Source organism: Anopheles merus, chromosome 2R (genome assembly GCF_017562075.2).
Source record: "Anopheles merus strain MAF chromosome 2R, AmerM5.1, whole genome shotgun sequence".
NCBI classification, from domain to species: Eukaryota; Metazoa; Arthropoda; class Insecta; order Diptera; family Culicidae; genus Anopheles; species Anopheles merus.
In genome coordinates, this window is record NC_054082.1 from 52,421,037 (window position 1) to 52,441,843 (window position 20,807).

General features: G+C 46.6%; 3 protein-coding genes across 6 annotated transcripts in view; 2 read left to right on the top strand and 1 right to left on the bottom strand.

The window, feature by feature from the left end:
* The first annotated feature begins 196 nt into the window (after nucleotides 1–196).
* Nucleotides 197–2,965, top strand: LOC121590006 (gastrula zinc finger protein xFG20-1-like). Its single transcript, XM_041909325.1, has 2 exons — nucleotides 197–819; nucleotides 905–2,965. Exons 1-2 carry the CDS (start codon nucleotides 335–337, stop codon nucleotides 1,851–1,853), a joined length of 1,434 nt encoding a protein of 477 aa, XP_041765259.1. The 5' UTR covers nucleotides 197–334; the 3' UTR covers nucleotides 1,854–2,965.
* Nucleotides 2,966–5,815: 2,850 nt separating this feature from the next.
* Nucleotides 5,816–8,435, top strand: LOC121589146 (tubulin--tyrosine ligase-like protein 12). The gene has a single exon (XM_041907820.1). It carries the CDS (start codon nucleotides 5,917–5,919, stop codon nucleotides 7,780–7,782), a length of 1,866 nt encoding a protein of 621 aa, XP_041763754.1. The 5' UTR covers nucleotides 5,816–5,916; the 3' UTR covers nucleotides 7,783–8,435.
* Nucleotides 8,436–10,999: 2,564 nt separating this feature from the next.
* The window catches only part of LOC121590426, a 135,073-nt gene continuing 125,265 nt past the window's right edge, over nucleotides 11,000–20,807 (bottom strand). For all 4 annotated transcript variants that reach the window (XM_041910100.1, XM_041910098.1, XM_041910099.1 and 1 more), the window contains 4 exons: nucleotides 15,903–18,947; nucleotides 15,631–15,821; nucleotides 13,199–13,498; nucleotides 11,000–12,522 (listed from right to left, as the gene is read on the bottom strand). In XM_041910100.1, coding sequence (XP_041766034.1) covers nucleotides 12,369–12,522; nucleotides 13,199–13,498; nucleotides 15,631–15,821; nucleotides 15,903–18,947 — 3,690 coding nt within the window. In that variant the 3' untranslated portion in view covers nucleotides 11,000–12,368. The remainder of the gene's footprint in view (nucleotides 12,523–13,198; nucleotides 13,499–15,630; nucleotides 15,822–15,902; nucleotides 18,948–20,807) is intronic.

Below are 20,807 nucleotides of genomic sequence, written 5' to 3' on the forward strand. Positions count from 1 at the left end.
TTGATTCAAAGCGTTACACATATATTGTTTCTCTTCAAATAATTTAAAATCAATGATGAATTTTACTCATTCATAAGTGCATTTATTTTGGCTCGATGGACACAAGAGCAAGAGAAGGTAGCCGTACCCAGCGAAGTATTCGAGAGGAACAGCTAAACGCAGACCGCTGTGACAGCGAAAAAAACAACTGAAACTTGAAAAAAAGAAAAAGGAAAACAAATTGTTGTAGACGACAATGAAGCAAAAGTTTACTGTAAAATGTGAAAAACTAACGCAAAATACATAAATTTGCCCCGTCATAGCGGCAATTTGCACACCAAACAAACGAAGCGCAATGGATAACGCACGGAAACATGCGACCAGCACGGCGACGGCCACGAGTGATTCTAGCATGGCCCTTATCGATTTCAAGAAGATTTGTCGCATCTGCGGAAAATCGGAGGATACGCTCACCTCGGTACATTCCCGCTATCAGAACGATTTACGGGGCAAAATAGCTCAATATCTTAACATTGATGTCAAGGAAAATGACACACTTCCCACGAAAATTTGCTTTTGCTGTAAGGATATCATTACCAAGTGGCATGATTTGTTTGAGAAGTGCCGTGTGATGGACGAACGGTTTGCATCGATAGTGAAATCACGCGAAGAGCAGCTCCACAAGGAATTGACGGTGGATGGTGAGAATGAAGAGTTCAACGAGAAGAATGGTCGATCATCGCTGGAAGATGGTGAATCTAATGGTAGATTTGCCAGTACTGCAAATGCTGCACCACAGGAATCTGCTGCATCTCCTCCTGATCTACAGTCGAAGAAAAGGTAGGAAATATGCCACCGTCCGCTCTCCGGACGTACCAATGTTGTTAGTAAATTATTTTCATGCCCGTACTTTTGCTTATTTTAGTCAAAAATCTGTTGCAAAACCTAGAGCTGTTACCTGCACGTTTTGTCAAACGAATGCTACCACAAACGGTAACACACGATACGATTCTCAATCTGCGCTCGTGGATCATATGAAAGAGCAACACTGGGATCAGATATTTCATTGTGAGCAGTGCGACAACTATCTGGATCGGGCTATCCTAATCGAGCACATGACGATGCACGCCCTGAGCTTGCTTCAACCCGGCTCGGCTACCGAAGGAACGGAACAGGAGCCAGACAGCATGGCATCCGGCTCGGGTCTGGGAGAGGACGAACCGGAAGGCGAAATGGAAGAAGCCGAAGGTAGCCAGCAAACGACGGAGCTAAAATCGGGAGAGGGCAGCACGAACAAAGAGAACGACGAAAAAGATGTGGCTAGCGCTGCCCCAGATCCTATCAAAGCTGTGGAAGGGCGCAATCTGTACTGCTACATATGTGAAAAAACGCTCGGAAATCGTAGCGCCTATTCATACCACGTTAATCAGGTGCATTTAAACATCAAAAAGTTCGATTGCACCTTCTGTGAGAAAAAGTTCGGCAACCAGCGACTGCTGAACAACCACATTGCCAATTTGCACTCGCGGGAACGAAACTTCGGCTGCACCGTGTGTGATAAGCGCTTCAAGACGAACGTTGCCCTGTACAACCACATGCGGGTGCATGACGATAAGCTGCAGTTCAGCTGCCGGTTTTGCGACAAAAAGTTTCGGTTCCGGAATCATCTGGTCAGCCACGAGCTGGTCCACCTGGATGAGCGGAGTTTCTCCTGCAATCAGTGTGAAAAGAAGTTCAACACGGCGGAATGTCTGCAGAAGCACAAACTAACGCACGTTACGACAGAACCATTCCAGTGTCCACTGTGCGGCTTTAGCACGAAGCAAAAGCGTTATCTGGTGCTGCATGCGAAGCGCATTCACATGGTGCGATAGATTACGGGCGGCCAAAACAACACCAACACAATCTGTGTGGGGAAGGAGCAACCGACGATACTCAGACTTGTTCGTATTAATACTCTTTATCCCAATGGTAAGTAGCAAGTAAACACAGTTTTTTTTTGTTTTACGTTTAATAATGCCATACAGACAGGCAATAAGCGAACTAAGCCATACACGGCGGCCAACCCTTAGCACCTATGCAAAGGGGCTGATAAATATAGTCAGAAAGCAGACGAACAGATGATCAGAATGAGCATTCAATACTCATGATCCAATTGATCATCGAAATTGAGCAACACATTCTCTTAGCTACCGGTGTACCTGAAAACAAAGAAAGAGAAAAGAGGAAAAAAACATTAGTACGTAAAATTTGAAATTGTAATTGTTTTAGTGGAATCGAAATCAAATAACAAATGATTGTGTGCTCATGACTGTAACGCAACTAGCAGCAGCACTAGCAGCAGCAGCAGCAGCAACAAAAAGAACAAAAAAAAATACTAAAACTAATTAAAATGTCGTAGTCAAAATCTAAACGAAATCTACTTCAATTCGAGCAAATTATCTAGCATATGCGTACATCATCATCATGATAACATATTTAGTATGTCGAGTTGCCAGCCGTTACGTAGAACTGTTTGTCGCACGAAAGCAGTCGACACAGCAGGATATTTTGTTTTCAGCAACACACTAGCCGTATTTAATGTTCAGCGCAAAACTTGAGCGAGCGTTATTGAGTTTTGAAACATGTTAAAACGTTTTAGTTGCATCCATACTAGGTTAGTTGCTTCGTTAAAGCATTTAGGGAAAAGGCCTACAATTGCTACTGTTAATGGCAATGGTTGAATGTGCCACAAACATTGAACACATTGTTTCTTTGTTGGTTTTCTTATGTAAACGTACGCGTTTCTTTCGACCTTCGAGAGCTGTATTGTACCGCCAGTATTTATTCCACGCCGGTGTTTTTTTGCACTATTTATTAACTTATTTATTTATTTACGTTTTATGCGTAGTGAATCGTTATTGTTAATCTGTAAGACCGCGTATTTATTCATCGGAGCCAATAAATTAAGTAGAACGTGCTAAGTTATTCACTGTCGTAGCGCAACAGCAAAGGTGAATAGTGTTTTCGTATCGCAATGATCCGAAATGCAGCATAATATTTAAGAAAATTATAATAGAATACAAAAATTCTATTTTTTGTTTACTCATTAAAATTTTTTGACAGAAATAGGTAAAGTTTTGGATAATTCGAACCATTTAAAACCCATATTAGACGTTTATTATTGAAGTTGTTTTAAAATCTTATACAGACGGTCCCCGAGATACACGGTACTTAGTGATGGGTAAAGTTGGCAAAAATCCGGAGTCGACTCCGACCCGACTCCGATAAATTCGGAATCGACTCCGGAGGTCCGGAGTCGTCCGGAATCCTCCGAAATGGCCAGGAATCGTCCGGAGTCGCCCAAAGTCATCCGTCGTCACCCGGAGTCGCCCGAGGTCGTCCGGAGTCGTCCGGAATAGTGATGGGCAAACGGCTCCGAAGTTGGAGCCGGCTCCGACCGGCTCCAGACAATTTCGGAGCCGGCTTCGCACCAACGGCTCCGGTGTCGGCTCCGCACCAACGGCTCCGCTCCAACGGCTCCGGAGCCGGCTCCGGACTAACGGCTCTGCACTCACGGTTCCGGAGCCAGCTTCGGGCCCACCGTTCCTGAGCCGGCGACGAATTAACGGCTCCGAACAAACGGAGCCCCCGTGTATCTCGGGGACCGCCTGTATAACATCTAAAATCCAAAATACTCCGAACGACTCCGGACGACTCCGAACGACTCTGGACTAGTGATGGGCGTTTCGGAGCGCAACAACGGCTCCGGAGCCGGCTCCGCTCCAACGGCTCCGGAGCCGGCTCTGGACTAACGGCTCTGCACTCACGGTTCCGGAGCCGGCTTCGGGCCCACCGTTCCTGAGCCGGCGACGAATCAACGGATCCGAACCAACGGAGCCCCCGTGTATCTCGGGGACCGCCTGTATAACATATTGTTGTGGGCAGCCGTGCCGACCCCTGGACTTGCCGCGGCAGTTGCGCTGCCACTGGTCAACGTCCAGGAGGACGACAGTGTGTCACGCACACTGTCGCACACACTAAGCAGCGCAAGGCTTAGTGTGTGCCGAGCGCCACACGACCAGAGTGTGTTAGCGAGCCGATCGAGCAGGAGCTCTCGGCAGGGGCGCTCGGTGCGGCTGGCGCGCGGCCTACGTTTTAAAGTGTTGTACGTTTCATCAGTATTTATTATGTATGTTTTAATATGTGTGAATAAAGTAATAAGTGTTTAAGTAAAGTGCAAAGAACGCAGTTTATAACACATATAAAATCCAAAATACATGTTATAAATAGGTATTTTGATTAAATTTGGGAGATATTGGGAGATATATAATATAAATTTAAACAAAATATTAAATAATCATTTATTGAATAACAATCGTCAGGGAAATTTGGATGTTTCTGAATTTTAAACGGAACGGTTTAATATGTTTAAAAAAAATAAGAGTAATATCCGTGTAAGTCGAAAACCGCGTGACTCCAGAACAAGACTGTAAAAAGTTAGCTACGGATTCACCTGTAAATATTGATAAATTTTCCTAGGTCCAACTCGGTTATTGAAGTCTGCTCACCGTGCAACAAAGCGCAACCACATGTCACACCTTTCACACCGTTGGGTTGGAGTGGAGGAGGTTCGGAAATTGTCTGGAGCCTGTCGTAGCCGGTTTTTAATAAAACATGATGAGTATATTTTATAGATCGTCAACATATATTTTTATACAATAATTTTATAAACAATTGAAAAATGTATATAACTTTTGAAAAAAAAAAACGTAAGTAAAACTTATAAAAAACTAATCATCCACTTAAAACATGTGGCCTGGCCAGTTATGGTGGTGAAGTTACAACATATTTTTGATTGAAAAAAATATTGATAGGATTTTTTAAATTCTAATTTTACTACGATATGTTATAAAACATTATTATGAACCTTTAAGACAGTTTTCATTCAAATCTTACAAGAAATTCAAAAGATATACTCTTTAACCACGAAAAACACCATTGTTCCATACAAAATGTATGGCCTACCCGGGTAGGCGGTTGTACGATAACGTAAAGTTTTTTGGTCGTACACAAGACGGTTAAATGGTTGCGTTCTCAACAGTGCTCCTGCCGAAATCTGCCAATATAATCTGGCCACACTGGCCCGCAGGGCAAAAGCTCGCTCGAAAGGTCAATAACCGTCGCAAAACGTCAAAAACGACCGTCGCCAGCGCCTCGAAATCGTTGCGAGTTTCGCTCGCTGGTGACGTCAGTTTGCAGTACATGCGACGTCGGTTTTGACGTTTTGCGACGGTTTTGCGACGGTGGCCGCCAAAAAGCTCGCCTGACCTGCGGACCAGTGTGGCCAGATTATATTGGCAGATTTCGGCAGGAGTACTGTTGAGAACGCGACCATTTCAATTAGATCAATTATTTTAATGATCAATTTCTTGTTAAGCTTTATCCGCCAACGGTGAAATTCAATTTCAAATTTAAATGATTTTCTTTGACGAGCAATTCTCGGAATCCACACAACTGACATTTGCTACTTATTATGAACATTTAATTTATTATGAAATTTTAACGGATAACATTTTGAATTTAAAACGCTTGTATCAATTTTCACGTGCCAGGCAAACAAACGTGCATTTGCGCGACAAGTAACAAATAAGGATAGCGATCCTTGAAACAGCATTCCAAGCGCCACAGATTAAGCTTAAACGACAGGAAAATCAAATATCTGTGATTTTCGGTAGGAGAAATGAAAAATCGGTAGTTTTAGGGTGGTCATCTGTGAATCGGTAGGCAGATAAAAAATCGGTAGGAATACAGATAAATCGGTATTTCTGGTCACTCTGCAAACCAGCGCCGGTTTGTTTACATGTTTCTGCCAACCAGATCGCACGTTGCCGGGTTTTGATAGCGAGCAATCTGTATCGAAAACACTAGAACGCCAGTTTCACCGAAATAGTCACGATGGACTACGAAGCATTCGAAGCAGCGCACAAGCCTCAGCTCCAATCGTCTGGCGTGCCGGAACACTTCTGGCCAGAGCTGTACCGTAAGCTGTCCGAGCAGGCGTTCGATGCGGGACTATCCTTCTCTCTGCTCGCGGTGGACTATGGAGACGAAACGAGAGCAGCGGAGGATCCCGTCTGGACGCTGCAGGTATCGAAGGAAGGAGGGCTGAAGGCGAACGACCCGACGGAAATCTATCTGATCGACCATGCCTGGACTTTTCGAACGGATAACGCACGTCAGCTGCTAAACGCCCATCCGGAGCTGGTGAGCCGATTGGCGGTAATGATGGGACTGCAGCAGGACGACGATGTGCCACCGAACGCGTACATCCCCCGCATCCTGCAGGACGTGTGGCGCTGGTGCAATATGTACTCGCTCAACGCGGATGGGTTGTCGGTCGAAAACCGTATGCCGATTTGGTACGTGATGGATGAGGTAGGCAGTGCAATTCTGCACAGCGATACGCCGAACTGCCGTGTCGTTCCGTTCATGCACATCCCGGAAGGTATCACGTACAGCTTACTCTTCCCAACGGAGGACATCGACGAGGGAGAAAACGTGTGTCGAGATTTCGTCGAAAATGTACCCTTAGGATCGAGGGAACGGGACGCTCTGCTGCTTCCCTGGCGGTACGACTCGTTCGTGAAGGAGGACTTCTCGCAATCGGAACCCCCGAAGGAATACTTTTTGGCCGGTCACATTGAAGAATCCCTGCCAGATCCGGACGTTCCGCCACCGCTAATCGATGGCAATAGACCGCTGAAGGTTTACTCACAGTACGAGCTCGTCAACCAATACCTTACCGATCCATCGTATGAGCTTGTATCCGATCCGGCCGAGGCGGACATTCTCTGGATGACCAGTCACTTCAAGGAGTTTCGCGAGCTGAGCGAATACAATCCCAATAAGTTCGTGAACCAATTCCCGTTCGAGAACGTACTGACAATCAAGGATCTGTTGAGCATCGTCTGTCGCCGAGCGGCCAAGAAATCGGCAGCATCATCCGGTGATGGTGACGGAGATGAGGTGTCATTGGCGTCCAACCCTCGCTGGCTGCCGGTAACGTACAACCTAAAGACGGAGCTGGTTCCCTTCGTTGCCTACTTTCAGAACCGGGCACAGCGCGGCCTGGACAACCACTGGATTGTGAAGCCGTGGAATTTGGCCCGCACACTCGATACGCACATTACGGACAGTTTGACGCAGATGATGCGCCTGCAGCAAACGGGGCCCAAGATCGCCCAGAAGTACATCGAGCATCCGGTGCTGTTTGAGCGGGCGGAGCTCGAGGCCAGCGTCAAGTTCGACGTCCGGTACGTGCTGCTGGTGAAAAGCGTCGACGAGCTGTGCGCCTACGTGTACACCAACTTCTTCCTGCGCTTTGCCAACAAACCCTTCCAGATGGACGATTTCGACGACTACGAGAAGCACTTCACCGTCATGAACTATGGCCAGTTTCAGCTGCGGCACATGAAGTGTGACGAGTTTGTTCAAACCTGGCACACCCAGTACCCGCAGCATCCCTGGGACCAGATCGAGACCGACATTTGCGAAATGCTGCGGGAGATGCTGCAGGGTGCCACGAAGGTGGGGCCACCGTGTGGCATTGGCGCGAGTGCCCAGTCGCGTGCCCTGTATGCCGTCGATTTGATGCTCGAGTGGACGGAGGCGGGCAGCAAAATTCAGCCGAAGCTGCTCGAGGTCAACTTTACGCCCGACTGTCAGCGGGCCTGCGAATACTATCCGGAGTTCTACAACGACGTGTTCAACTTGCTGTTCCTGGATCAGGAAAATTTGGACGTGTTCAGGCGTATTGTATAGAGATGCGAAGCAGACACCGAAATAAATGAATTGTTTTGCGTATGTGAAAAAGAATCGCTTTCGCTGGATGAAAGAAGAGAAAAGAAACTTTCGCGCAGGATGCAGGCATTTCGGATCAGCGAAGGACCAGCAGAAAGGAGCGTGGCCGACCGTTTTGTGGTAACATTACAATTTTATTTCTGATGATGTTTATTCGTTCATTTTCCGTCCCAAATTCCAACTATAGTTCGTTACACAACTTCCGAAACAGCAAACGGAGATCATCAATCTCTTCCTCTGATCGAGCCTAATTTGCCTCTTTTCCACTTGGTGTGTTTCAATTTTGTTGCACAGAGTTTTATTACATTATTTTGCCTTATTTAGTGTTGCAACACTTATTTATTTTTAAAATCAGTTTCGTCTCGCAACAAACACCACCTTTTTTTCTTTTAATTTTAACAGTGTACATTTCCACAAAAACACACTGTTCATGTAGATGTGGAGCTCTCCTTTGACACGAACAATAATTAACACGCGTGCATTACGTGTGCTAGTTAAAGGGAAGGGGAAAGTCTTGCTCGTACCAGGGCGCGTGTTTCTAGCACTGAGCGCAATGGTAGTAGTAGTATTTTATTAGTAATAGTAGAAATAGTAGTAGTAGTAGCAGTAGTAGTAGTAGTAGTAGTAGTAGTAGTAGTAGTAGTAATAGTACAAGTCGTGTATTTGATATACGCTACCTGCAGGATACAGTCATGAAAAATATTTTCATGAATAATTTCTTCGACATGCTTCGACAAACCGTGCTGCAACCATATGCAAGCAAGTGGATGCAGTGAGTGGGTGAGTGTTTAGCTTCCCAGCAATATGTTTTAAAACACGTAGATACTGTTCTCAGTGATAAGTCTTAAATGCAGTTACAGTGAATCACATTGACATTATTCCCTTTTCCTTCTATTTACTTCCTGGAACCTGTTGCGACAGGAGCCAAATTAAAGTGTTTGTATGTGTTTGTTCATCAGCATTTTTTTAACAAATCAAGATAATATAAAGCAGAGCAGGAACGTATGTTTTACTCTGTAATACATACGCATCGAAATCAAGCAGTTAAAATGTTAAAACTGGGAAGAATAAACTAGTACCATCTATTTATTAACAAAACTCTTTCCTCCGATAGTATGAACGAGGGAAATAGATTTTTGCTTTAACATAAAGGAAGGAATTAAAAATTCACCTCTATTTGCTCAAATGTTCAATATGGAGATATAGCCTGCGGGAAGGAAATAAATAGTTTTATTTAAATTTTATTCAAAAAAAAGTTTCCATCTTTTCCAGTGAAGTTTAACAGTAACAATGGTTGTACGGTACAGTACTAACCAACTGGATACTTTAACAGATCCCTAAAAAAGAACCATAGCCGTACACACAAGAAATGAGCGATTTGCTCCTGACAATATGCTTTCCGCACTGCAATAGCTTCCTCTTAAAGGTCATACGCTAAACTATTATTCACTTGTAACTAATTCCGCACTCTATGAGCAATGTTTTGAAATAGTAAATCGACACTGTTTTCGGGCGCCAATTCAGATTTATAAGATAGATTTCTTTATTGTTCACCTTTTCTGCCAAACATTATCATTTTTTCTGTTTGTGTTTAAACAAAAACTTACACAACACATCAGCTGGTGCGGGTGTGATAAACGTTAGCTAAAACCATTTCCCGCGCCGCCGTAACTCTCAGCAATGCAACCGTAAAAAACCTCTTTCCTTTTCTTAATGTCTGTAAATGGTTAAATTAACATTTTAACCGTACAACATAATTACGTGCATTAAATTGTAACAAACTCCTCCTAGCCTCTGCTTACAGGCGAGCGTGGACAGACGAAATCAAGCTGATAAATATATGCGCAACACGAACGCTGCGGCACCTAATAAACTATCGACATCGGATCGTAACGTTAGGCAACACCGGATAAATAATACTTAAAACTTATACAACTTGCAGCGTCCCTCCTACCAGAAGGAGGTGTGCTCGACACTACTGTACAGGGTCGCTTTTTTCTCTCAATCCATTCATTTGATGAGGCGAACGTTTGCGAACTATTTATTATTTGCGCCTGTAGCAAACATTCTCTTGCGCATATTCAAACACACACATGCGCACGCATACCCACAACCAGACACGTGTCTTCCTTTTTAGTTTAGAATACTTTCTACGTTGTCTTACAAATACGATCGGTTTCCGCTTAAAATACAACGCATGCATCTTCGTGCTGCGGTGCCGCGGTTTGCTTTTCCTCTTATCTTATCGAACTAACTGATCTTATATGCGCCTTATTTGGCGGCTTGTTAAACATCAACATTGAAACTCCTCGTTACACAACAGATAAAATGTTTATAATGTACAAATCTAAGGAAGTTGAGTTCCTTGTGTGTGTGTTTTTTCTCTCCCACCCTCTCTTTCTCTGTATGCGAAGAGAGAAGGAAACAAACGTTTCGTGTCTGCTTTTGGGAAGCATTTACAATTTCCTATCGCAAGCCTATCTAAATGTGTGTGTGTGTGTGTGTGTGTGTGTGTGTGTGTGTGTGTGTGTGTGTGTGTGTGTGTGTGTGTGTGTGTGTGTGTGTGTGTGTGTGTGTGTGTGTGTGTGTGTGTGTGTGTGTGTGTGTGTGTGTGTGTGTGTGTGTGTGTGTGTGTGTGTGTGTGTGTGTGTGTGTGTGTGTGTGTGTGTGTGTGTGTGTGTGTGTGTGTGTGTGTGTGTGTGTGTGTGTGTGTGTGTGTGTGTGTGTGTGTGTGTGTGTGTGTGTGTGTGTGTGTGTGTGTGTGTGTGTGTGTGTGTGTGTGTGTGTGTGTGTGTGTGTGTGTGTGTGTGTGTGTGTGTGTGTGTGTGTGTGTGTGTGTGTGTGTGTGTGTGTGTGTGTGTGTGTGTGTGTGTGTGTGTGTGTGTGTGTGTGTGTGTGTTTTCGACATTTTTTCCCTCCTGTTATTGAACCACACTGTTCTTTTGAAGAGACAGCGCACGACACAGGACACAAGGACATTTATTTTAAACAGCAACAAGCCCACAAATACAATATTGCTCCCCTTCTTAACTCCTATACATGTGTGTGTGTGTATTATTATTATTTTTTTTAGTTCTATTTTTCTCATCTCATCATCTCCTCTTTTATCCCTTCTTTGCTCTCGACTCTTCCTTTGTTCTTCCGTCGCTTTGTTGTAGTACGCTTTTTCACCGTTTTGTTTTCTCCTTTTTTCATTTCTTCGTGTATATAAATAGCTAAAAAAATTAAACGAATATTTCATATTCAAGTTTCAACACGCATCATAATCTTTTTTTCTTCACAATATTGTCTTCTTTCTACTACGTTTCTTGTACGCTTTTTCCTTTTTTTTGTTCAAAGATACCATTTTTTTCTTCTCTGCTTTTCCCTTTCAAGTTTTTTACTCAATTTTGGTACATCATCGTGCATGGCACCACGTTTATTAATGGGGTCTCTTCTTTCGATCTACTTTTAGGTATGCATTTTTGTTTGTTTGTTATGCACCTGAAAATGTGAGTTGCAGGCTAAAAGCTGAGAACCATGTGTTCGAAAGCTCGTCAGGAGAAGGTGTGTTCACGAGAAACCGTTTGAGTTGTTGTTGTCAGGGCGAAAAAAAAACAAGAAAAATGCTTCTATACTTTATTGGTATTTTTAATACTGTGTCAAGCAACAGCAAAGATCGGAAAAAATAATAATTAAAATTCCTATACCCACCATGCATGCATGCGAGAAGAAAGAAAACTAGAGTTACGCTTTTTTCAAAAGCTTTTACCGGCGTTTTTTTTACAAAAACTCACCCAACAATTATCAATTCGAGGGTGTTGTGTTACGCAAATTTCACTATTGTTCAAACAAAGGTCGAAATTAACAATTTACTCTAGCAGATTTGATGAGATAGGTTGTTTTTGAGTTGTAAAGATGGTTTTACTATTCAGTGCATTTGCTTGCCGGTACAGATCTGTTGTTCTTTTACATGTGGTTTGTGTATTAATAAGCCCATAACTATGCAACAGCTATGCAGCCCTTGCAATAACATGTTACATGTATATGATCCATGACTCTCAGATGGTTTGGGATCATTTTTCAAAGGTGATAAGCGTTAACAGCGAAAGAGTGAGAGAGAGGGAATGAGAGAAAGTGAGTGAAAAGATAGAGAAAGAGAGAGAGAGAGAGAGAGAGAGAGAGAGAAAGAGAGGGATGAGCAAGTGTTTGATAGTGCGCCAAGAGACAAGAGTTGAGAAGATGTAAAGACATCCTAACAGATGAAATCGGAATAACGCATCCGCATGGGGAAGTGCCAGCCAATCGCGGATACACTGAGACTGCGTCTGACTGTAATTCCTCCCATCCCTCCCATCAATCTGTTCACTAAAAGCACACATAAACACACACACCACAACACATCCACGTGTCGACGACCAGCGTGTGTTCTACCACCGCTTCGGGCCGTTATAATCCTACCCAAAATCCTTTCCTGCTATCCGGCTACGGCTGAAATCTAGCCCTCGATTTCCAAGCCTCACCCAGTGAGCGGCGTGCGGCAGAACCATAAATCGTGACTCTAGTTATTATTTACGGGATAAACTTTTCGTCGAAGTTTTCTCGATGTGGATCAGTATGCTGTTCGTGGTACCGAACGTGGAGACGCGAATGTCAAACTTGCCATCCATTCCGAGGCTGCTTGTCATCAGGCGCGCATTTTCGATCGTTGAGTCGGATAATCTAGAGAGAGAGAGATAAGGGGTAACAGGAGGGTGTAGAGGAAGAGAAAAAATGGAAGCAAAAGGGTATTAGAAAATTGAAACTTCGGTACGGTAAGAAATGAGTAAAGTCTGCGTAATATTGAGACGACACTTTTGAGAAGTGAGGGAAAATGGCATGAGCATTTTTCGAGCGCGAAAACGACCGGAAAGCTCACGGAGCGTAGGTGTGGCTCAGATTTTCCTCCATTTGCTGCTTGTATAAGCTTGTGTGCATGTGTGTGCGTACTTTTCTTCGATTTTTCTCGTCTTTTTTCAATACAGCTTTCCCCGGAAATGTATCCGAGGAAATGGTTTATTACCCGACATGTCAAGCGTGTCACTAAAATGTTAAGTGCTCTTTATTTGTGTCCGATTTTTTTTTTGTGTGGTAAATTCTCCTTCCGCATGTTTCGTAAATGTAAAGTAAGCACACATACCCATACACACATACACACACACACACCCGCACTTAGTGTACCTCGGGTTGAGTTGGGGGAAGGAGCCTTCAAATGTCAAGTAGATACGGAAGGATGCCATTATCTGCTGCTGACACACACACATGCTGCCCCTTCCCGCACACGCTACTCGTTCTCGATTCTTGTAAGAAACGTGATACGCTTCCCCATCCCGTGCTTTAAATGCAAAACTGCTCTTACCTCACGTCGATCTCCATGCCGCGCATGTCGCCGCAGTAGTTGCCGAGCGTCGTTATCTGGTCCTCGCTTAGCCCGTGCAGCGTGGTGCCGAGCCATCGTAGCAGGGGCAGGTTGGCCAGGAACGCGTGCAGGAACTGGGGCTCGATGCGCTGCTTTTTCGGCCGGTCCATCACCACCACGCCGTCCAGCTTGATGTGGCTGAGCGGGCTGGATTTGAGCAGCTTCGCGACGGACTTGAGTGTCCGCACCGCTTCGTCCAGGTGGATGATCCAGTTGCACATTTTCAGTGTGTTTAGATGGCTACAAAGTTGGAAGAGTAATCGAGTTCATTAGAGAAGTTAATAATTCAATTTATATTAGACCCAATTTTCATGGTTTGACCAATATATTCCATTAAATGTTCATCTGTCCAATGTAGTTGGCGGTTGGCCCTTATTCGTAATTTAATTTCAATATTCATCTGTTTTGAGCGATACTCGGATCGTTTGGCGATCTATTTATCTATTACTGATTCAACTGATATATAGAGCTGTAACGGTGACAGTACGTCTTTGCAGCAGTAGGAATTGGCTGGATATGACCACACTCTTACTGGAACACTACAAGCTACTATTGTAACCGTTCAAGATCTTCGAGACCATGGTCCGCGAGAAACGATCCCCAGCAAATGATGTTAGTTTTATTGCAAATAAACGATTCGGTTACAGCATTTGTAAAGGCTAGTGAAAGAGTGTGCTTTTGCGCCATTTGCGTAATAGTGGTTCTAGGAAAATACAAAAATATTGCGTGCTCACGAATATATGATAATGGGATTTTGGTGAAATTTGTGTAGGTTTCTTTTTTGTACCTCTTTCTGGTTGATAAATGTCATCGGGAACAATTCCAATTGTAATAATGAAAAAAACACCAAGTAAAATTGTTAACAAGTAATAAAAGACTGCGCTAAGTTTGGGTGGTTTTGTCCCTACACGATGCGCCAATAGCGCCTACACAAAGCGATCTATTTCAAGCGATATAATATTCAACCCTTAGGACTTAGGAAACCCTCAGGCAACATGAGATAAATGTACAAATACTCTCTCTTTATCTCTTTTTATCTCTCTCTCTCTCTCTCTCTCTCTCTCTCTCTCTCTCTATCTCTATATATCTCTTTCTCTCTCTTCCTTTTTTTCTCTCTCTCTTTTTCTCTCTCTTCTCTCTCGCACTCTCTTTCTTTCAAAAGGGTATTTTTGGCCTACACGATCCCGTCTGTACGTACCACATCCAGAATACGATTGGCCGCTAAAGATTGCATAACCTAGTACAGTCTTCGAGAACCTTCAACCGTCGGCAAAGTATCTTCTTCTTCTTCTTTGGCACAACCAACCGTTGTCGGTCAAGGCCTGTCTGTACCCCTAGTGGGTTTGGCTTTATTGATTTATTGGATAGTCAGGCCTCTGGAGGCCAGACGTAAGGAGGCACGGTCATTTCGGGGCTTGAACCCATGCTAAGACCGACCCTATTTCTTCCGGCAAATTAAAACACTACTATTTCGTCTTATTGCTGATAATGCACTTTTAAAAAGTTGAATCCTATATACAAACATTATAATACATTTATACATAACATTATATGTGACTTTTGTGTGATTCGTTCTTTTATAATTTATGAGCTATATTTATTCAATTATACAAAGGTTAGTTTGAATTTAAACTGTAATTTTAGGCTTTTTTTAAATGGCACCCATTTTGCGAAGGTATGATTGAACATACTTTAAACTATTTGGGTGACTACCAACATTAGTATAATTAAATATCATTTCCTATCAAATATAGCTTTTTGATATTAACTAAACTAATGATAATTAGGATCCTTTTTTATAATTCCCGGACAAAGTCCGTGGAAACTGGACGAATGTAAATTGTTTTAAAATAGTAGTTTGAATTTGACTTGAAATCGTGTTTAATGCATAAAACGACAGGCAATTGAATTCCTCAGGAGATAAATTTAATATTTTATTTGTTTTATAAAAATAAGCAAACATTGTAAATAACAAAGGCGTTCTAAATTGATTATGGTTTTACAACGCAGCAATATTTAACATTTAACAAACATTTAACATTTCAGAAAAATGCATATACGAAATCCCACAGCGATTAAATGCGACCGATAATCACGCGTTTTCATATTTCAGATTTGTAAATTAAATTCTAATTATTGCTATCTTTGAATTACTACATTATTGAATTGTTTATTTTCAAAAAGAACAACTTAAATAATCAAAATTTGTAACACAAAAAACTGCGTTAACTAATCAAGCAATTTCTTCTGACTCCAATAGTTTCAGTAATCGTAATTTCTTGTAAATGGTTTCTGCCCCGCTTAGCTTAAAAATAACTAAGCTCAGAGACATTTCCGGTAAACTCACGAGTAATGAGACGTATGCGACGTACCTGAAGTGGTTGTTGAGCGTGGTGAAGAAAGCTACGATGTCCTTGTCGGAGAGTATGAGCGGCGTAGAGGACGTACTGCCAAAGCCCGTCCTGGACGGCGCGGAAAGGTCCAGCTCCCGCAGATTCACAAACCCGACCAGGTACGGCAACATGTGCGGCCCCTTCATGGACAGATGATCGGCAAAGATGATCTGCAGGGAAATCGGGAGATAAAGAGCAACCGGTTAAATACGAGTGTCGCCGTGCAGCGAACAAACGGCACATGCACTTACCTGTGCACCGGCCAGCTTCAGGTTGACGACGGACCTGCACTCGTACGCACCGGACTGGACGGGCACATCGCTCTTGAACATGGACATGTTCAGCCGGCAGTTGTTAAGGCCGAGCTCGCGGACTGACGTGAGCGACAGGAAGCCCCGCACCGAGGCGAGCGTCCCGACGTTCTCTATCCTGAAGCTCCAGCCGTCCAGGCTGAGCAGGCGCAGGGTGATGCAGCTACCCAAGGCACGTGCGGACATGCCGACGGCGGCATCCTCGAGCGCGATCCGGGGCGATCCGAGGCTCATCATCTGCAGGCAGGGCGACTCGCTGGCCCCCAGCACGGTGGGCAGGATCTCGCTCAGCCGGGACGCACCCTCGAGCTTGATGGAGTGCAGCGTCGTCGACACGCGCACCGTCTCGCCCAGGCACATCGAGTCCTCGAGCGACAGCTGCGCCTTGCTGAGGTCCAGCCCGTGCAGCCGCGAGTAGGTGTCGCGGGCGGCCAGCAGCAGCTCGTGCAGCGTGCCGGAGTTGTGCGGGCCCCCGTCGCAGGCCGGCGTCGGGTACCAGGTACGCGAAATGACCGAGTCCGTGCTGCGCTTGTCCGGCGGGCCTTCCATCGGCTGGCGGGGCAGCGTGGCCGACCGGCCCATATTGGCGGTGGAGCTGAGCACGCCGCGCGGCAGCGACGAGAAGATGCCGGCCGGGTAGGAGCGCGGCGAGGGAGCCCCGGTCAGGGAGGACTGCTTGATCAGGCCCGAGTTGCCGCTGCTGCTGCCCGACCCGGAACCCATGCTGACCCCGCTCGAGGACGGCGGGTCGTCTCGGGCGCCCCAGCTCGACGGCAGTCCCAGGTAAGACAGCGGGCGCACGGTAAGCAGCGCAGCCAGCGCCCCCACCGCGCCCCGCTCGCAGCGCAGATGGGGCAGCGAGAGGCGCGTGACGTGCGGACACTTCTCGAGCGTCGCGCAGATCTGCACCAGCTGGGAGGTGCACAGGCCGAGGTCGAGCGACAGGTTGCTGAGCTTGGGCTGGCGCGGTATCGTGCGGCAGAGCGCGGTGACGACGGACTGCAGCTTCAGGATGGGCGGGTCCTCCTCGAGCAGCGTGAGGATGAGCTCGAAGCTTTCGAGCCGCGGCTTGAGCAGCGCCTTCGAGATGCAGCTGGCCAGATAGTTGATGTCCGAGTCGCGCACCTCGTTCTCGATCAGCGACGTGATGCGCAGCGTGGTGACGCTCTCGTTCTTGGACAGCGCGTCCAGAAAGATGTCCATCACGTTGCGCGACTCGAGCAGCAGGTTCTTCTCCATCTGGTACACCAGCTCCAGGTTTTTCAGCGTGCAGGTCGGGCTCTTGAACGCCAGGCCCCAGCCCTGCAGCTCGGACAGCGTCGACTTGATCGACACCCAGATCGGTTTGGCCTCGAGCGGCGGCACCGGGGGCGACTTGGAGATGCCCAGCATCTCGCAGAGCGCCGTCAGGTTCGCCTCCGTCTCGCCGCCGGCCAGCGCGAGCGAGAAGATCGTCTGCGGACTGAGCCACAGGGGCGTGAGCTTGGAGAGCAGCAAGTGCGCCCGGGCGCCCAGCAGGGCCATCGAGAAGTTGAGCACCTTCAGGATTTCCGGCTCCACCTCGTCGCCCACCGCTAGGCCGGCGATCTCCGCCGCCAGCAGGCCGGGGCGGTTCGCGAGCGACACGATGTAGTTGGCCGCCAGGAACTCGGCCAGCCCGGGACAGATGATGGTGTAGTAGTGGTCCGACTTTCGCTTGGCGGTGCGGCCGAACAGCTGCGCCCGATCGAGACAGCCGGCGATGTTCGTTTCCGGCGCGGAGCAGTACATCTTCAGCTCGGCCGCCGTCACCGTGGAGCGCTTCGTCTTGAGACAGAACAGCGCCAGCCGGCCCAGCTCGGTGACCTGCGTGTGGGACGAGTTGGCCGCGACGCAGTTGAACACGGACGCGATCACGTCCAGCTCGTCGGTGGGCAGCTCGCCGCCGGACGACTCGTACATGGCCGCAATCGCCAGGCAGCCGAGCGTGGTGCGCGCGATGTTGCGCAGCTGCCGGCAGGACTGCACCGTGTCGATGAGGCGCGTCGGGGCGCCCCACTGCCCGCCGCCCAGCAGCGACACCGAGCGACCCCACACCAGCCCCTCGAACGTGATATGTCGCTGCATCAGCGGCAGCAGCTCGGTGCAGGACGCGGTCACGCTGATCAGTATGACGCGCGCCTCCGGGAAGAGCCGACCCTCCAGCAAGTCGATCACATCCCTGGGCATGGTTTTGCTTTTGCGCGTCTTGCACTGCACGTCGTAGCCGTCAAGCACGATCAGCAGCTTGCCCTTGAGCGCCTCGAGCGAGTTCCAGGCCGCACTGAACCCGCCAAACCCGCTCGCGAATGGGTTGGGTGGACCGCGCGGCAGCAGCTCCTTGCCGATGTAGTTCGCGATCGTGCCGCGCAGCTCGGCCAGCGGCAGGAACAGGGCCAGCGCTACCGGCTGCCCGCGCGGTGGCCAGGGCGGCTCACGGCTCCAGCCGTGCAAGATGCGCAGGGCGAGGGCACCGCGTGTCACCCAGGGCGGACACTCGATCAGCACGCGGCGCGGTGCCTCCAGGAACGGCCCATCTTTGGTTTGCACCGGCGTCAGGATCTGGTCGACCCCGATCGCTTCGTTCAGACCGTGCGAGTGTATGTGCAGGCGCAGCTCGGGCTCGAGCCGGGCCGGACAGAGGACGCCGGGTGCGACCGGGTGCACCCAGCTCGGCAGCACCGGCTCCTTTAAAGCTAGTTCCGTGTAGAGCGTGCGCAGGTAGTTGGCCAGCCGGGCCTGCGGATCGCCCCGGCGCCCGTCGGGTCCGCAGGCGGGCGGACCGGGCGGCGACGGGCACTCGAGTGACACGTACGACCCGGACAGCTCATAGTCCGTCCGGTAGGGCGCCGGTGTCGTCGGGGTCGCGCTGCTCGCCGTGCTCTGCGTCGTCGACTTTGACTGGCCTGGGTTGGGCAGCTGGCTGGGTGGCGGTTGTGATGATGGTTGCGATTTCGTCGGATAGCACTAAAGAGGGAGGAGAAACGGTAAAATAGACTCGGTTAGAAATGTTAATTTTGTTGAAATACTAAGAATTATCAGCAGCCGGCTCAACGGTGGGCGCACAGATGCGAAGCGAGAACAGGGGAGGGGAGTTTGGCCCGATGGTTCCACGAAGGGAGCCTATTTCTGGGCCGCCGTTATTCGACGAAAGGTAAAATCCCCGAACACCGTGAACCATCAATTTAAATAATGACAAGTTACGCAAGCATGTGCGCGCTTCTCTTCTGCCGCCGTCGGTCCTTTGACGGCAGGGGGTAGTACCGGCGCAAACGCATGCGTTCAAACTTTAATACACAACGGGTTGGAGGAGCTTGGCAACGACTTTGTCCCCCTCAACAAATAAAAACGCTCCACCCTGGGCAAAAGTTTGGTCCGTACCGAGGGAAATTGTGCTCAATAAAGTTGGACGGTTTCACCTCCTCCTGCTCGGTTGGTATTTTCCCCCTTCGGCCACCACTCGACGAATCCACCTTTGCAGGAACATATCATTCATCCTGAGCCAAAGATTACATTGCATTGCTCACTGTGCTACGCCCGTTGGTGGTGTGCACATTTACATCAGAACGGGTGCGCGTTTGTTATGCACGAACATTCCCGTGAAGCAGGATGACCAGTACGGGATATTCTTGAAACAGCATAATTGCAGTTTCGGGATTACTGGAATTGACTTTGTTGGGTACAACAGAGGCGCATACCGCTTCAACCTGTAGTGGAAGAGTGTTTATTCGAACAATATCCCATTCGAACAATATCCCCAACTCTTATGAACAAAAGGCAAAATTCAAATAAGGTGGAGTAGTGTAATTTTATGGTAAATGTATTGCGTGTACCAGACATGTTGTTACACAAACACGGTATTGCAAATGGTGCAATCATATTTCCATTTAATTGCAATATATTAGTTCATCCAATAATTTATGGCAAATTAATTAGATGCGTTGCTTATGAAAAACATTTTTGTATCGATATCTGATCGAATTGCTGTTAATGGAAGCTGTCTACTAATGGTCATTGGTGGGAAGTGGGAAGAGTATGGGCAAACAGGGTTTCGATTGAATTGATTCCATGTAGAAAACCACATCGTACATCGAGAAAAAAGGCCTTCGAAGAGCTACTTGGAAAGCTGTGGGTAAAATTTGCTTTTCAGTTCATTTTTCTTTTACAATTTTTCTCAGTAAAAATGTCAGCACTGTATTGCAATTCCTCTTTCGATCGTTTTTATTGAACCTGCACAAATATTGAACTTGTGTCCCCGAACACAACTGAACAACCTAAACGTAAGGGGTTTGTTCTTTTCCTAGATGTTTTTTCTGATTATGAATCAATCAGGCGTATTCTATTCTAAAGGAAAAGTTCACTTTGGCGTTAATTTTCTCGACTCGAATCGAATCGAGCACAGAATAGAATAAGACTGAACGTCATATCTGTTGTTCATTAAATTCGCTCATCTCGACATTGCACTGCTTCTGAATAATTATTGATACTCGTACTACTTCTGCTCTTCTCATATTTAAGTCCAAAAATCTGCTACTCAGCAAGTGGCTTGATCCTGTTGCCTAGGATTTTTTTGTTTTTTTTTTAAATATATTTTCCATTTTTTAGTTTATACATCTTGGGAACGATTTAAAAAAATTCGGGAAACGGTCAATACATATTTACTCTACTAATTGTTTCTGAGATAAGTTTTTCTATGGGAACGAGGTCAAATATTAGCCATAATCGGTTTGACCATCTTGAATGCCAGTAAAAAGTTCTGTAAAATTCATCAAACCGTCATAAGTATAAGTAAAAACGGACACTTCGGGTAAGATGGACACTTCTCAT

Coding starts and splice junctions, on each gene's coding strand:
- LOC121590006 (XM_041909325.1), top strand. CDS start 335: ATGGATAACGCACGGAAACATGCGACCAGCACGGCGACGGCCACGAGT. Junction 820..904: donor GATCTACAGTCGAAGAAAAG/GTAGGAAATATG, acceptor TGCTTATTTTAG/TCAAAAATCTGTTGCAAAAC.
- LOC121589146 (XM_041907820.1), top strand. CDS start 5,917: ATGGACTACGAAGCATTCGAAGCAGCGCACAAGCCTCAGCTCCAATCG.